Source organism: Caenorhabditis briggsae, assembly GCF_000004555.2.
Source record: "Caenorhabditis briggsae complete genome, chrIV, whole genome shotgun sequence".
In the NCBI taxonomy this organism is placed as follows: Eukaryota; Metazoa; Nematoda; class Chromadorea; order Rhabditida; family Rhabditidae; genus Caenorhabditis; species Caenorhabditis briggsae.
In genome coordinates this window covers 11,657,336-11,674,523 of record NC_013487.2, presented here as the reverse complement: position 1 = coordinate 11,674,523, position 17,188 = coordinate 11,657,336, and the positions used below count along the sequence as shown (strand labels likewise).

General features: G+C 37.1%; 3 protein-coding genes across 3 annotated transcripts; 1 reads left to right on the top strand and 2 right to left on the bottom strand.

Moving 5' to 3' along the window:
* Positions 1 to 1,040: 1,040 nt before the first annotated feature.
* On the bottom strand, positions 1,041 to 2,845 carry CBG17687 (the record flags this gene model as incomplete). The annotated part of the gene is made up of 9 exons (XM_045235948.1): positions 1,041 to 1,187; positions 1,236 to 1,296; positions 1,344 to 1,423; positions 1,626 to 1,667; positions 1,758 to 1,864; positions 1,912 to 2,068; positions 2,115 to 2,615; positions 2,660 to 2,724; positions 2,770 to 2,845. The coding sequence occupies 9 exons, from the start codon at positions 2,843 to 2,845 to the stop codon at positions 1,041 to 1,043; spliced, it is 1,236 nt and encodes a 411-aa protein (XP_045096271.1).
* A 951-nt stretch (positions 2,846 to 3,796) lies between these two features.
* On the top strand, positions 3,797 to 4,871 carry Cbr-mvb-12 (the record flags this gene model as incomplete). The annotated part of the gene is made up of 6 exons (XM_002634298.1): positions 3,797 to 3,901; positions 3,946 to 4,065; positions 4,111 to 4,204; positions 4,251 to 4,380; positions 4,428 to 4,632; positions 4,680 to 4,871. The coding sequence occupies 6 exons, from the start codon at positions 3,797 to 3,799 to the stop codon at positions 4,869 to 4,871; spliced, it is 846 nt and encodes a 281-aa protein (XP_002634344.1).
* A 284-nt stretch (positions 4,872 to 5,155) lies between these two features.
* On the bottom strand, positions 5,156 to 7,484 carry CBG17689 (the record flags this gene model as incomplete). The annotated part of the gene is made up of 5 exons (XM_002634299.1): positions 5,156 to 5,383; positions 6,083 to 6,740; positions 6,784 to 6,869; positions 6,916 to 7,056; positions 7,359 to 7,484. The coding sequence occupies 5 exons, from the start codon at positions 7,482 to 7,484 to the stop codon at positions 5,156 to 5,158; spliced, it is 1,239 nt and encodes a 412-aa protein (XP_002634345.1).
* Between the last annotated feature and the right edge of the window lie 9,704 nt (positions 7,485 to 17,188).

The window sequence follows — 17,188 nt, the reverse complement described above, 5'->3', positions numbered from 1 at the left end:
GGTCAAGAAAAAAACATGCCGCAAAACCGTGCCAGGGTTGCAAATTAGGCTCCGCCCATTTTTCCTCCCAGATGGTTCTTCCCACTTTTTGTTTTCCTCCCAGTTGGTGTGCTCTCCCCAAAAATCGAAACGGAATTCCGAAATTAATTTCTGCAAATTCTATGAACTTAGTGTGATTTTCTGAACAAAATTCAGATTTCTTGCTAACAATATTATAGCTAGCATCTTTAAAACTTTTTTCATCAAAAAACCAAAGTAAAATGGATAAAAAATGAAACAGGTGTAAAGGTGAAAATGACAAGAATGAGGAGGTCGGCTGGGCTATTTATAGGCATCGAGTTGGCGCCAAGTTACCTCTCGTGTTGGTCAAAACGGTGGGGCGCGCTTCCATCATTTAGAGTACTGTAGCTGTCTTCTTGTTCCGTGACAGACGAGGGAAATGCGAGTCTGGATATAAAAAGAAAAAGGCAGAATCTTGAGTAGGCTAATAGTCCATACTTGTAAAATTCCGGTCCGGTCCGCCAAAGCGCGGGCCTGAGGAAAATTTCCTTCCGGGCCAGGCCCGGAAGGCCCGGTAGCAAAAATTTTGTCATTTTGAACCGAATTTTGAGCTCTCAATACAATTTTTTATTTCTTTTTGTGCTTTTTGGATTGTTTGTCTATTTGATCAAAGAATATCAAAAAAAACTCGACAAAATTTTTTCTTGTGGAATGAAAACTGTGGTTGTGGAATGAAACTTGTGGAATGAAAGGCCCGCCGGGCCGGGCCTCGGAAATTTGGGAAAAAGCCCGGCCGCCCCGTTACAAGTATGCAATAGTCTGAAAAATGAGCATTTTGTCGCGCCGCTCAAAAAGCGAAGACTCGCAATCTCTCAGATTCCAATGCTTAAAACTTTTTTAGATATGAAATTGAAGTTTATAGAGAAGCTGTTGAAAAGGTTTATTCTATTGGACAAGAAAAGAGAAGGGTCTTTGGCACATTGAAAACGGGTGTTTAGTAGGAAAAATATCACAGCCGGGAAGGAAACAAAAGGGAGAAATTAGTTGACGTTGGCCAGGTTGTTAATCAAAGTCTCATAGATTTGAACGCCTCTCAGGAAAGTCTTCTCGTTCAAAAACTCGTTGTGATCGTGCAAAAGGGACGGAGTGTTGATAATCGGCGAGAAGCCAATAGCACGAATTCCTTGCTGTAAATCAGATTCGTTTTAAATCGAAAAATAGAAAAAAGCTCTAACCGCTCTGACGAAACGGGAATCTGTGGCGCCGATGAAGATCTCTTTCTTGTACTTGCACCCTCTGAAATAATGCAATTTTAGCGATTTTCTTCCATGTTTCCTTCTTACTCTTTCTTCAATCCATCATCGATCGCCGCCCAAAATGGATCTTCTCTAGTTGAAGGCGAAATAAGTTTGCAGTTGGAGAACTGGAAAAGAAACGATTAAAATTGGGAAACCTGATTTCACTTACCCTGTCTATGAGAAGATATACCGTGCTAACCCAGAGTGTTTCACAAATAATAACAAAGGTAAAATAGAGAGAGAGAGTGGCACAAAAACAGTGAAACGTGCGTTTTTTTGGATTCAACTTTCCAGCTACTCTAACCCATCCTAATCCTGCTAACTTACTGTTTTGGAATCGACCGTCGACTTGTCCGCTGGATTAGTGGACTGAAAAAGACATTGGGACAAGAAGAAGCAATTGGATAAGTTAGCGAGGAAACATGGTGGTTAGGGGGTGAGGTGTGAACACTTTATTACCTGCATGAACTCGTAGGTGACACCTTCTCCGGCATCCTTCGCCCACTGATCAACACGAGCACGGATGACGTCCAAGTCTTGCAGTGGCGTCACACGGATATCGATGTCTAGCAAACAAATAGGGTTGGACTATTAAACTGTTTTTTAAACATACATGCTTCGAATTTCTCTGGTACAACATTGACCTGAACTCCTCCGTTGATAATGGTCACATTTGAAGTTGTGACGTCTCCAACTGTTAGTTCTGGGTTTCCAGCCAACAACGCCTTCTGCTCGTTTCTGAACTCATCGACGCTGGCGATCAACTTGTGCTAAACAAAGAATTTTCATGAGAATCTTCTTATGAGAAGGTCTTACTAGCTTCTCAACTGCAGTTTGCTCGATAAACTTGGATCCGTGTCCTGGGTTTCCTGGAAGCGTGACTTTCACCCACCATGGGATTCGTTCCGCATAGAAAACCTTGTAAACGTCATCATCACAAGCGATTCCTTCATCGAGAGCAAAGTCAATGTTCAGCTTTTTGAACTCTTCCGTCACTGCAAATCCCTTCATTCCATTAATGTGTCCAATCTCCTCATCTGGCCCCCAAACGATGTGAATCGTACGAGTCCATTGTTTAACACCTTTGGCGAACCAATTCCTCAACGCTTCCATGTACTGCACTCCGACACATTTCATGTCTTGTGCTCCGCGAGCAAAGATGTTGCCCTGTTCATCCTTGAACGCAGAGTAAGGATCATGAGTCCAAAACTCGCGGAAAGTTGGAACCACATCTGTGTGAGAGTAGAGCATAATGGATTGTAGTTCTGGACGAGACCCTGGGATAGTCATGATGACAAAGAAGGTTCCTGGGGCTGTCTGAAAATATTTAAAATCAGATTCAAACCGATTTTCAGACTAACTTCAATCGATCTTCTCTCGATTCCTAACTCGTCAGCATACTTGAACAGGAAATCACGACAGGCAACTGAAAAAAAGGTATTTTTGCTGATGCAACACTTCTAATTCTTACCGTAATCTGGCTTTGGTTGTTCTGTATTAACCTGCAAATACTCGCGGAAACGGGTCACTCCAATATCCTCGCTCATCTTTCTGAAAAGAAACAAGTGTTAACAAAAATCACTTTTGAACAAAACACAGTGGGGTAAAGATGAGAAAAAGAAGGAAGTAGAACTGATAATCAAAAAGCGGCAACTGCGGGGCAACAAAACTTTTATTGAGAAACAAAATAGCGATGATACTTGATGTGAGACTTCGGGAAAACCATTAAAAATCACAGAGACGGAGACGCGAGATGCGCCTGTTATCATAAGTGTTATTGGCCGGTTCGGGGGCAGACAAGCGGAAGAAATAGATTTAATTTTGAACCTAATTTATCATCAAATCACTGAACGAATCTCTCATGAATCGGAGATTTATATAGCATGTGATCTCTATCATCCGAATAAAATGATGTCTCGTCACGCCTCTTTGACATGAAATTCACAAGAAAAGGCAAAAAAGGAAAACGTACTGTAGATTTTAAAGGCGCACAGCAAAAGTCTTAAATAGGAATCGACGCGGAGCAAAAAATCGTAGTTGATATTAAAGGCGCACGGCAAAAGTTCTGAATGGGCTTCAACACGGAGCAAAAACAACCGTAGTCGGCAAATATGCTGTCAAAAATTTCTCTGACTAACCGCAATTTCCGATTCAGAAACACCCCTCAAAAACATTTTAATCAACTCCCTCCAATTTTATTTTTGCTTCCAGTCGACAAGCTGATTACTTTTCCCAATTATTTACCCCTTTCCCAATCAAATATTGCATTTTCATCGCACTGATTGGTTTTTTCAATCAAAGACACTATCCAAGATTTTCCATTTCTCACCGCCCGTGCTTTTAGCTCTTTTTCCACTTTCTCAACATATTTCCACAGCAAAATGCAGCGCAACGTAACTGCGCCCTGCGGTACACTCCTTGTTTTGCATCTCGTGCCATTTATCAACCGGATTTCACCACAATTTCATAATATCCTTTATTCAGAAAATACCACAGATATGACGGAGCTCGAATTTTCCGCTGATAATGTAACACCAGCCGTTCCGATTACTGCTATGTGCATTGTGGCTGACAAGAGCAAAGCTCCTCGCGGATTTGTACCTGTAAGTGTTACTTTGTACTGTGCTTCTAAAGTCGATAATTGTAGATAGTAAAATGTCAAGATGATCAAGGAGAAGCAGATCTTTGGCGAGACGGATTTTTCACGATTAACCGCCAGGTTCGATACATATGCACCAGTACCGAAATTCCCGACTCAAACATTAGGGTAATACTTATTCTGATTCTTTAAAAGTCAATATATATTTTGCAGACTCCCGTGCAAGTAATAACAAATCTCATAATTGTTCGCGAATCGGATCCAATTCCCCATGGTTATGTCGCCATCGATTATACCGCAGATAGCAGTAAGTTTTCAGGTTTTAATTAATGTTTTAGAAAGTATAAATTCAGGAGAGAAGTCACTACGGAAGAAGTATGTGTGCATTCGAACAGAGCCTCGTGATCGTGTCGTCGATGCAATTGGAGAAATCATAATTCTAGGGAAAACCAAAAAAGTTCCAAGAGATTACACATCTGCAGGGTATGGACGTTCAAAAAATTTAAGCAATTTTCAAAATTAATTTCCAGAGACATTGATTCTTTGCTCATATGTTACAAAGTGATTCCCATTCCGCAGACGTATGGAATTCAAACCAGCAATAGTACATCGAATCTCGAAACGCAACAGCAATCCACGGGAGGTCTCTATCCTGGCCTCCCGAATCTTTCCAGCTCCACGCCTGCCAATCTTGATGTAACGGGAGCTTCTGGCAGTACGGCTTTCACTATGAAGGTAATTAGGACTTTAAATTGCTCATAAAAATTATATTTTATCCACAGAACGTCGGTGCGCCAAGAGTAAAGGCCATAGACGGAATCGACTTCAAAGTGAATCCAATGTTCGTCCGTACAGATTCATCTGACGGGTCTTCGAAACTCCCTGATCTCTCCCAATTCACTCATTTAGACCAAAATCGTCTTGAAGACAAGTACAATTATAGTTTCGCCACCGAACACTCTGTGCTTTCATGATCCCTTTTCTCTCTCCCACTTGTCTCGTAAAACTAAAATTCACATTCTCTTATTTACAAGTAATTGTACTTTCTCGAATGCTTTGCTTTTTTTGATATTTGAATATAAATGTATGTACTTATGTGTTTATTAAAATTGCATTCAAACCAATATGATTCGAATTAACATCTATTAAGGAGTGCGGAAAAAACAATGGAAATATATTATGTATTAGGTATCACAAATACGAAAAACCCGAGGCAGAGAAAAAAGAAGACGGCTGAAAGGCGAAAAAAGCGAAAAATCTACAATTCAGATTTCTGAAGGATCGAGTACCGTTTATCGGAAGGTTTGAGCTCTTTGAAAACGGACGGTGGAGGTGTTGTATCGATTGGACGAGCCGATGGAGCTTGTGTGTCGTGATCATCGGTGATTCCTCGAGCAGCCTTTGCCTTGGCGAGTTCGATCATTCGTTGGTCGAGATTCTCGTGGAATTCTTTGTGCAATTTGCCAGAGTGAAGGTCCATGACAAACTGAAACACTTTGTTCTTTCTTTTCGTTCGCTACAGTGTTTTTCCGGAACGTTTTTAAAATTAATTTTTTTAAACGCTTCTTTCATTCACGTTTTCAGAATTTTGAATTTCTAACCGCCTAAAACTTCGCCACGCCAGTTTCTCAATACCACCGCAGTTTCTCAATACCACCGTTCAAATTGAAGCATTTGCGTCGAAACCAACGCTATAACTACTGTAGTTTAGCGGTTGTTTGAGCACATTTACACAACATCCCAAAAAACCGTGATCTTGGTTCGCTGGTAGAAAACTAAAGGATCTAATCAAGCGGAAGAGTCCTTGAAAGTTTAATGAAACCTCGAAGTTTTTTCTTTTTCGGTTTTTTTCATCAAAAAATTGAACTGATGTTTTCTGACATTATTCTAGTACAAAAAATCGGTGTCCGTCGCCGAAGGTCTCATAACGAGAACTACAGTAACCTTAAAATCTTCATATTTTCCGCATTCCTTTTCTTTAATTTCGCGGGTTTTCGTGCTATTTCATTTTTTATTTTATTTTTGTGCTATTTCACTCAAAAAAGTGAAAAAATGACTGAAAATGCAAGAAAAGCGAGAAAATGAATCCAGAATAGAAACACATATTTAGGTTACGGTAGTTGTCGTTGTGGGACCCAGCTCCGGTCTTTTTGCACCAGAATAATACATTGAAAATAAATCTCACCTCTCTGAGCTTTCCTGGCACATTCATTTGTGTCATATCTGGGAACAAATACATATGTTGGAATGAGTCAATGGCAAGAACTGGCAAATCTTCCTTCGTTTTTCCCAAATGTTTTAATGGGTGAGCAAATTTGTGTCCGTCAGCCAACAGTGGGTTAATAGCGGCTCTCTGATCGTAGAGTTCTCTAGCAACAGCCTCTCCAAACACTTTATCTGTTGATTTGTTATCTGGATCACGGAAATAGATAAGAAATGGCATTCCTTCTTCCGTCAGCTCTTCTACATTCTCGAATGTCACTTCACGAACCAATGGAATACACTTATCAGTAACCCATTGCTTCACGAAATCGTAATCATTAAAGTTTCCAGTGAATTTAGCCTCCTCGTTGGTGTCTGGATCGAAGAATGAGAGCTTATTTTCAGTAGTTTGAGTTCCGAAGTGATCGGTTGGCACCCAGAAGGAACAGTCCTCGCGGAGGATCGAGGCGACTTTTTTAAGATTAGCGAACTCTGGACCATCTTTCTTCAACCAGGCAACCACATTTCTCTTCGATTTATCCATTTCTTGGCTCAATTGATCTTGAGATGAGAACTCATTGATTGCCGTGGATAGTTGATACTTCACAAAGTTTGTCAATGCTTCCACAGAACGAGTAGATCTGGAAAAAATTTCAAATTCTCGAAAATTCTTTTTCTTCTAACCTGTATTCTTTGGAAATCAGTTCTCCATTAACGAAAACTTTCATTGTTGGATACTTGTTAACAAAGTATTTGTCTCCGATGTCGGCCTGAAAATTCAAAAAATTCAAAAGATTAGTTTTTTGATTAGAATACCTGTCGCTGACTGTCAACGATTGCCCAGATAGCAGACGCTTGTGGATTCTCCTGATGGAATACTTTGGCTGATTCCTCGAAAATTGGCTTCAGTCGGCGAGAAAATGGACACCAATCAGCACAGAAGGCAACGAAGACTACCTGAAATTCTTGTATTTGAACTAGTCAATCTTCAGGAGTATTGCAATCATTTTAAAAGCAATTGGATAGAAGATTTTTCGGAGAAAGAAAAAGAAACTATAGAAAATTTTTAAATCTTCAGCCGCCGTTTGTACGCTGTTCGGCAACCCCGCCTTACCTGTGGCATCGGGTCCACAAGTTCAATCTTTCGAGGGACTTATATGAACAGAATTTCAAGAAAATTATTTCTTTTGTCTCCACACCTTTCTCATGTCTCCACACCTTTCATGGTTTGCAAATATTGATATTAAATCAAAACTCACCGTAGCACTACCCAAAACATGATCATGATTAGCCGAGGACAGCTCCACAGCTTCTTTGTATTCTTGGCCAGCAACAGGTGATAAAAGACAAGCGGCTAGAAGAGAAAGCACATTTGCCAGGTTCATTATCTGAAAAAAGAAAATTTCCACCTCGAAAAAGAACACCTCAACGGTTCTAAGAAACTGTCAAAAGCGAGAGAAAGGAGAAGCAAAGAAACAAAAAAGAAGAAGCTAGGCAGCAGTTTATTGACAAAAGTAGCCCCACGAGTAAGCGATGGAAAGGTCTTGTTGTTTGCATTCCAAGGTAGTTTAGGCCCCATCCTTCTTCAATCGATTCATAATTGGGTCCATTTCTCTCCGAAACATACGCGACAAAAAGATGAAAAGAAGAAGAAGCTGTTTGTAGGTGGAGAAGAGAGAGAGGATGAACGCGGGAGAATGACCCAAATCGAAAAGATATGGAAAAGACAAAAAAGTTGAAAACATTCAGGAGATAAAGAAGACGAGAAGAGACTTTCGCTAACACACATATCCACACTAATCAGGAAACGAAGTAGAAGAAGAAGAGGGGTTCAGTAATCAGAAGAAGGCAAAGGTGAAAAGTAGGTTAGGATATTATTTCAAAAAGAAATTGGGACAAGGGCATATAGAACATTTTTGAATGTTTAGAAATTCAGAAAGTAATAAAAACTCTAGAACAACGATAAATGCTGGGAGAAACGTTTTTTTTTTCGAAACTTAGATGAAAAATAAACCGTAAAAATGTACCACATCTTTAATAGAAACCCACTCTATACCAGCAATTTCAGCTCAATTATCTTGGTTCCTATTAGAGATATAAAAATTAGTAAACTAATAAAATGTTTATCATAACATCATCAACATTTTATCAGTTGAAAGATTTCTGATATCTCTTACAGGGACCGAGACAATTGAGCTCAAAGTTAGCTGCATGGATAGGCTTCTATTAGAGCATTTACGGTTGTACCGGACGATCTTAGGATAATTTAATATGAATTTTAGGAATTTCAATAGCAATTTTGAGTTTCTATCAATTTCTTTTTTTCGGATTAGCAATCAGAAAATAACTAATATCTCCATCTTATTTCTCACTGCTATGCAGAGTTTGTCGTTTTCAAATGGTCCGAATCATGAAAATAGATTTTGAATCCTAGGGAGTCAGTTTAATATTGCTCATTCCAAAACAGTGAATTTACAATTCAGGCATCACATAGTCGAAAACCCAATAGTTTCTAAAAGCTCTAAACCATTATTCATATAAAATCTGTGCAAACAACAATATGGAAATGGATTATGAGGAAGAAGAAGAGTTCCACGTGTTATATGGTTTCCTGATGGAGGAAGCAGACAAGGTCAGTCGGGAGAAGAGAGAGGAGGCAAGAGAAGGAAAAAGGGGGACAAGTGGCCGAACCTGTCCCTCAGGAAAGTACTGTATATTGATCGAGAGGGACAAATGAAACGCAGAGAAAAATAAAAAGTAATGTGTTTTTGGAAGAGAAGTAGAGGCGAGATTAGTGGCGGCGATATATTTAGGTTGCGAGAGACATTTTGGAGAGTATAGGATTTTGGAAAAAAGAAGGAAAGAACAAAAAGATGATGAAGGTGAAGAATACCGTTGATGACGTCACAAATGTATGGAATACGAGTAGTTAATGATGTGAGAAAATGAAGAGATCTTTCATGGGATAGGCTCATGAGTAGGTTGAGACAAATGAGGATTAAAAAATTAGTAATTTACCGTAACCGTCAACTTTGAGCTTAATTATCTCGGTTCTTGTAAGAGCTATCAAAAAGTGGTCAACAGATAAATTATTTATCATAATATTAGCAACATTTTATCAGTTGACAAATTTCATATCTGTTATGAGAATTGAGATAATTAAGCTCAAAGTGCAACTGAGCAAAGATGACACGAAGCCCAACTTAAAAGAACACGGAATATTGAACTCTTTTGCCTCACCCATAAAATTTGCGTATTTTAGATGCGTAATGAATTGAATTGAATTGAATTGAATTGAATTGAATTGAATTGAACTATAGGTTGGCTTTCCTGGTTTAGACTTGGACCGACAGTATTGCTTGATGAGTCACTGTCAAAAACTTGCAAAAAGAAGCAATGCAGTTTAAAAAACCTCAATATTTTAACTTTGAGATTTTCGAACAATAAATTAATTGTTAAAAAGAAAAATAACATAGTAGGCAAAATTTGAATCAGCTGATAGATTCCCACCCAAACCTTTTGAATATAAGCTCAATTTATTTTGTTTCTAATGAAAGATATCAAAAACGTGTCAACTGAAAAAAATATTGGTGATATTATGATAGATATTTTATCAGTTGTGAGATTTTTTATATCTCTCATGGACATTAAGATAATTGGGCTTAAAGTTTACGGTTTGGGTGGGCTTCCATTAGAAGAAATACGGTAGCTCATATTTCTCGCTTTCCTTAAAAAAAAACTGTCAACTTTGAGCTCAATTATCGCAGTTTCTGTGAAAGATATTAAAAAGTGATCAACTGATAAAAAATTGATGATACTATGATACATAATTTATTAGTTGACAACTTTTTGATATTAGAGGCCATGGGCTTCTATTTTTCAACCTCCTTCTGGGGGTGGACCAATTAAAAAAAAACGCTCAAATTAGAGGGTTTTCGGTGTTTAACTGAATTGGAATAGTTATAAAACGACAAGAACGAACGGAAACTACCAGAAAAATGGACAAAAAAGAGTATGTCTGCTAACCGAAAAGAAAAATGCACAACCAGGGTGGGCTTCTATTAGAGGTGGGCTTCAAATAAGGTGGGCTTCTATTAGAGAGATACGGTAAATTGACTCAAAGTTTAATGTCTTGGAACCCTTTTATTACAGGTTTTACGGTAAATGTCAGCCCTGATTTTTCGAACTTCTAGAATTTTAGTGACCCTAACCTTCGGAAATATTTCCAAATAAGTTTTTCTCTACTTTCCCATTTCTTTTGTCTTCTTGTACATATTTCACACAGTTCCCATCGGCTCCCTTCCACAACAAAGCTATTTATTACCGTATTCCCATCATTCTAATTCCATTTCCCATTTGCAATATAATCAGATTCTCTTCTCTCTTTCATCTCATTTTTTTTCCAAAAAGAATGGGCGCCAATTTTCGGGTGTTGGGGAGGGTTATCATCGTCCGAAAGACGTTGCGCAAATATTTGAAAGGTTCGGTTTCCCCTTTGGGAGGCAGGAGATGGCCACATCGTTTGACAGCACCGGTGGAGCAGGGAAGAATTTTGGAGCAATAGAGTACTGATAATCGAGAGACGGAAGAAGGTTTTATATGGAATAGAAATGGGTTGGATGGAAGAGAAATTGGAAAGGAAAAGAGAAAGAAAAATGGGAAAAAGAAACACAAGACGGAAAGGTGACACCGAATATTCACTTGAGCATTTTGGAAACTCACTTTTTGGGTTTCAACTTGAAAAAAATTGGTCTCATCGTCCATATTCTTTTGATACTTTGACAATATTCAAATCAGTTACTATTCTCTGATTATCAGAATTTCGAATTTCATGTTTATGGTACAAATTTTTATCTTCTGATATTGTTGTCAAGATCTCTAAACCTCAGTTTCTAAGTTTTTCGAAATTGATGGATACCGTATTTCCTCTAATAGAGAGTCACCCAAACCGTCAACTTTGAGCTCGATTATCTCGATTTCTGTGAAAGATAACCATGTGTTGTTCACTGATAAAACATAGTTGTTATTCTGATAAATAATTTATCAGTTTTAGACATACTTTGAATACATTTTACAGGAATCAAGATATTTGAGTTCAAAGTTCACTGTTTGGGTGACATTCTATTATAGCAAAAACGGTATATGAGAGATTTCCAGTTCCCATACTTTCCTATTCAATTCTTACTTACTCCATTCTGACAGAATTTACATAAACAATAAAGATAGCTTATTTGTTCATAGTGAACATAATTAAAAAAAGTTTAGGAAACTTTATGATTGAAGATAAAATTGGACATTTGAGTAGCGTTTATGACTCATAACATTAGGGAAAATTGTCTAAATGATAAAAGTCAACCGAGATTAGCTCTTGAGTTCTTATTCGAAAAAAAAAACCATAATTGATCTAGTCAAGCTTATTTTCAATTAGGTTCTACGAAAATATATGAAAGAAAAAATTGGCTCAGACTAGGACAGTGGATAATCTTCTGTAAAACACATTAATTTTTAGATGATTTGAACATTTTGAATTTCTGGTATTTCTTTCTTTGTTTTGAAATATATGTATGAGTTTCCAGAATTTTCAGATCTTCAGAATTTTCAGGAACTTTGGAGTTTACATTTTAAATTTTTTTTTGGATTTCCGACATTTTTTTAGTTTCCTTTTTTCAAAATATACGAGGTTTTGGGTAGTTCAGAAATTCAGAAATTCTGATTTGTAGGATAAAATTTCTGATTTTAGAACTTCAGAATTTCGAAAATTTGGAATTTTTGCAATTTCTATGTTGGATTCATTGAGATTTCTGGAACTTCTGGACTTTCTCAATTTTATTTGGAGTTTTTCAAATTTTAAAACTCGTAGTCCAGATCCATATTATTTTCTAATTATCCTAAAACTCTCTTCTTCCACCCAACCCCATTTCCAATTAATCGTACACAATCTTCTCTTCTTCTACACCTATAATCCATTCTGAGCTCCTCATTCATCCATCATGAACAGCTTACACGGAGACCAAAGGTGCATCATCATCTATTCCATAGAAAATCCTACCTCATTTCCAAATGCACCTGCCCCCTTCTATGCTCTCTAATGCACGTCTTCTTCTTTTTCTTCTTTTTCTTCTTTTTCTTCTTCTCCATTTTCGTTCTTCTTCCATCCGTTTTTAATTAGTGTCCCTTTTCCGTCAAAACAGCCAACTGTGTTGGCAGCCCCCTGGAAATTGGTTTCCATAGATACCACTGCCGTCCCAATTTCCCCTCCTCTTTCCGCTTTCCATTTCATTCTATTATATTCATACGTCTCTTTTTCTATAATATTCATACGTCTCTTGGTATTCCTCTAAAGCTGTATGCTTCAAGAACTCGTGAGTTTCAAAGCCTAGAACTATAATAGGGTTGATTAAGTCTAGAGTTAAATTTGTAAAAAGGAACCTGTAATAAAAGGGCCTCCGCACCGTCAACTTTAGGCTTTTTATCAGTTAATCAATTACTGATATCAACTGGAAGAACCGAGATATTTGAGCTCAAAGTGCACGTATAGGGTAAAATTCTATTAGAACAAATGCGGTAGTAGGTTTAGTGGCAAAAAAAAGATCGCATTTTGAAATTCTGGAGAAAAAAGAAGAAAAATTTTGAAGAAAGAGAAAATAGGGGAAAATATCCATGAAAAGAGCGTTGTGCATTTTGCGTCGTCAGGCAACAAGAACTATGAAAGAAAACAAGAGCATTTTTGGGGAAACCGTTTTTGTACTTTTTCAAATGAATTACAGATGATGGGTTCCTAAAAAATCGAGTGAATCAACAAGGACTTTGAAGAAACTCGAATTCATTGAAGTAGACTTTAAAACTAGCTGATATAAAAATAGATAAATCTGAGCTTTTGAAATGCTTAAAATTAGTTGAAACTCAAATTGTAAGATCCGGAATACCATACTTGTCACTGGCCATGTCGGGCCTACCGTAATTTCTCCAATAGAAGCCCGTCCAACTTTGAGTTCAATTATCTTTATTTCTGTTAAAGATATGAAATTTTTTCAATTAGAAAAATACTGGTGATATTACGATAAACATTTAATCAGTGGACTCATTGTTGACATCACTCATAGAAATTTAGATAATTGATCTTAAAGCACACTTATAGGGTGGGCTCATATTAAAGTGTTTGCGGTATATTTAACCTTTCAGAAGCTCAAAATGCATTGAAATTCAAAATCAAGAGTTTTGCAGGCCCGTTTTTATTTCTCCGGTACAGGTTGAAATTTCAATATTCTTTTTTGAAATTAACCGGAGGAATCATTTTTTCAAGGGAAAAAAACGGAAGTGCTTAATATTCATATATGAATTTACATAATAAGCAAGAAACTCAGATTCTAAAGTATGGAGGATGATTGGCTTCCGATAAATCTTTTTTCTACTACCGTACACCACTGATTTCCTATTTCTACTTTTATGATAAAAGCTTTATCCAAAATTTGGATTCCAAATTTAAGAAAACTACTGTAAGATTACGGAAGCCTTACATTCAAATTTTTTTCATCCGTGACTCTGATTTGAACCAGGATCCGAAAATTTAACAAGTTTCGTCACAACTTTCTAGCCTATTTTTTCCACAATTGTAAGGACATCCTATATTTTCTCCCCCACCAAAAAATGACCGCCTTTCTCCAATTTTTCTTCGTATTCGGTCCCTTTCTTCTTATTTTCTTCTCTTTTTTCTCTCTCCTTCTTTTTCTTACTCATTAATTTGGCGGGGGTGCTCTGCAGAGCACATCTCCAGGACCTCTTTTTCTCCAGAAATGCTCTTTCTTGCTTCTCTCTATTTTCTGTTGTCCTGAAGGAAGTCAATTTTTGTCACCTTTTTATACCTTTGTTTTCCTAGACCCAAAAACAAGCAATCAATCAATCAATACTCAATGTCCTAAGAAGGTATCCAAAATGTTCCTTATCAGTGACGTGGAAGCAGCACAAACACACACTCTTCCATGCACACTGTCTCCCTAACACTCTCTTCCTTCTCCATACTCTCTCCATTAGAATATGAATCGACCAGCAGAAAACGATAAAAACGGCACCAAGGCTCCACCCACTCTTTTTCGCCTAATACATCGTCGCTTTTGCCGCGTTGGCCCTCCCGAACTGTACATGTCGATTAAACGATTATTGTGCGCTCTTCCACCCCCTCCACTTTTTTTTCTTCTTTTCCTTATTTGACCCAATTCTTCAGGAAGCAGCAGAAGGCACCACTCGAAAAAACTGAGTTTATGTGTGTACTTGACGGCGATCAGAGCAACGATCTAGCACCATATAAATTCAGTGTTTTCGTGGACAGAGAGCCAAGTTTTTATATTTTTTAGTTTATTTTTATGTTTTGAGCTTCAGGTACAGTTTTAATAATAATATTCAGATCTGTGGAAGTTTAATGGATCAGAATTTCCGAAACTTCATGGACTACTGTATTTTGATTTGAGAAGTTGAGCATCTTAAGATCAGTAAACTGGATTTCTTGCCTCATTGGCATACTGTGGATTGGACACCCAAAAACTCAAAAATATTCCAGTCAACAGGCCAGAAAGCATGCTTTTCTGATGACGTAAAAAGTATGTAGGCGTTAGAATAATGTCTAGTATTCCAGTTTTTTTTATATTTTTGGAAACATACATATACGGAAAAATCAGAAAACAGAAAACAAAAAGAAACATAAAAATTACTCCATTGGAATCAAAATGTTCAATTTCCACCAATTAAAAGATGACATAAACACTCTAATAGAACTCCGCCCAAACAAAAACCTGTAAAATATATAAAAATGTGCTCAACTCCTGTAAAATATATAAAAATGTGCTCAACTAACAAAATGTTCATCGTATTATCAAAAATATTTTCTCAGTTGACCACTTTTTGATATCTTTCACAGAAATTGAGATGAATTGGTTCAAAGTTGTAAGTTAGGAGGGGGTTCGTTCTATTAGATCTGTTAAAATTTAGGGAAAAGGCCTGAAAAGCTTCAAAATAAGCCTGAAAATCATTAAATTAGGTCTAAAAATCCTCTGAAAATGACACAAAAATTGTAAGAATCCGCCTAAAACCGCTTTAAATTGTCTAAAAAATCATTGAAATCGGCCTGAAAATCATATAAATAGGTAGAAAGAAAATCAGGAAAACAGGCCTGAAAAGCCACAAAAGAACGGAAATAACGGTGGATAAAAAGATAATTTATTTAAAAAATTTACTCAATAAAAACTGAACTGAAATTTCATTCGAGTAGTTTTCAAAACGGAACTATAATCTTAGTTTTTGATGAACATATAATCTCAAATAGTTTCTGAACAAAATGGTTATTTTTCCTTCTTCTCCATTGATTAGTTTAGTTTTGTCTCTTGTACAAAATGAGTGAAAATAGGAAACTAAGTTTTGGCTATAATGGATGTGTACTTCTGAAAGTTCCCCCAACCAGAGAAGGAAATTCGAATATTTGGATTTCCATCCCAATTCATACCCCTCTCAAAACAGATGAAAACGAATCGTGTCACGTGTCGCGGAGCTGCTCCGTTTCAGTCAGGAAATGAAGGTTTGGGCATCGAAAAAAAAGCAAAAAGAGAGAAATGAAGAGAGAAGAAACGAAGAAAACAGACGACGATGGCGACGGATATGGGCCCGAAATTTAGGGCGTTTAGTATGCAGAAATCGGTTCAAAAAAGAGAACGAAAGTGAGCAGTTGGGGTAGGTCGTATAGTGGAGGTGTAGACGTAAAAAACCATAAAATATGGAATCTTCTGAAACTTCATTAACCAAAATCTGAGCTAGCCAAAAAGTTAACGTTTCAAAAGAATTTCTAGAATCCTCCAACCATTTTCCAAACTAAGTTCTTCCGAATCGGAATAGAAAAATCGACTATCCATCCTTTCAAAAACATGCTGAAGTTGTTAGAAAAATGTTCACGCCTTCTGAAACACTTGGTGTCACAGACAATTTTTTTCCTCTTTATCAGACTTTTCTCTCATCTGCGGAACTGAAAGCGACGGAAAGTCCCAGAACGAAAACTACCGTGACCTAAAAATTGTTAATTTCCGGACTTATTTTCTCAATCTCTGTTCATTTTCCGGCAGTTTCTTCACTATAATTTTTCCGGTTCACAAACGTTTCTTGAATAATAACTGTTCAGTGGCAAAAATCCAAATTTCAGGAAAACTAAGTCATGATTTGAAAGCACTGGAAGTGGAAAACTTGGATCAACCTGAGCTTTAAAAATACAAAATTTGAAGCGAGCTGTAATGATTTTAAGATTGGTGGTCTAGAACTCCGAATTTCAGGAAAACTAGGTCATGGTTTACATAGTTGCAAGGATCATACTTTGAGATTTCATAATCAGTTGTCAGATTTTGGAAATGTCGATTTTGAGCCGAGTTATGCCAATTTTTGTCTGGTGGCCTAGATATCCCAAAATTGCAATACCTACTCCGCAAGGTGTATTATTAGAAAGCTTATTTGTTTTGAAGTTCTAAATGGTTTTTGAACTTTAAAAATACAAATTTAGAAGTTATTAATACCGATTTTGAGATTGGTGACAAGAAACCCAAGACTAGGCCAGCTGCTCTATTTGGCTGTAACTCGCTTCGAAATGAACATTTTCAAAGTCAAAAAACTGATTTGAATTTTGTATGAACTTTCAGATGCTAAGCCTTATGCTAATGCTCTTACCATAATTCAGCTTCTTTTTTGAATTGGAACGATACACCCCCAGCGTTCACTACCCCGAGACTGTTCCATTGATGATTCCAGAAGTTCCAGAAGTTGTGATATCGAATTCATAATATCACTCAATACTAAATTAAAAATATACCAAGAGGTCCATGGTTTAAAGATTCAATTTAGATTGAGAAGGAGACGTTTTGAAATGTTCCTCATGAAATGGAGCCCATTCTTGTTCATTTAATGTGCAAAGGGCCGTTTCCGTTTTCAAAAGAAAAGGTAGGTCCCAATAAGAAAATGGAAATAAACATATGATTTTTGGAGGGAAGAGAACAATGAGAATCAAAAATTCAATAACCACTTTTTTTGGTCTCAAGATTTTGAATATTTGAATTTGTTTTAA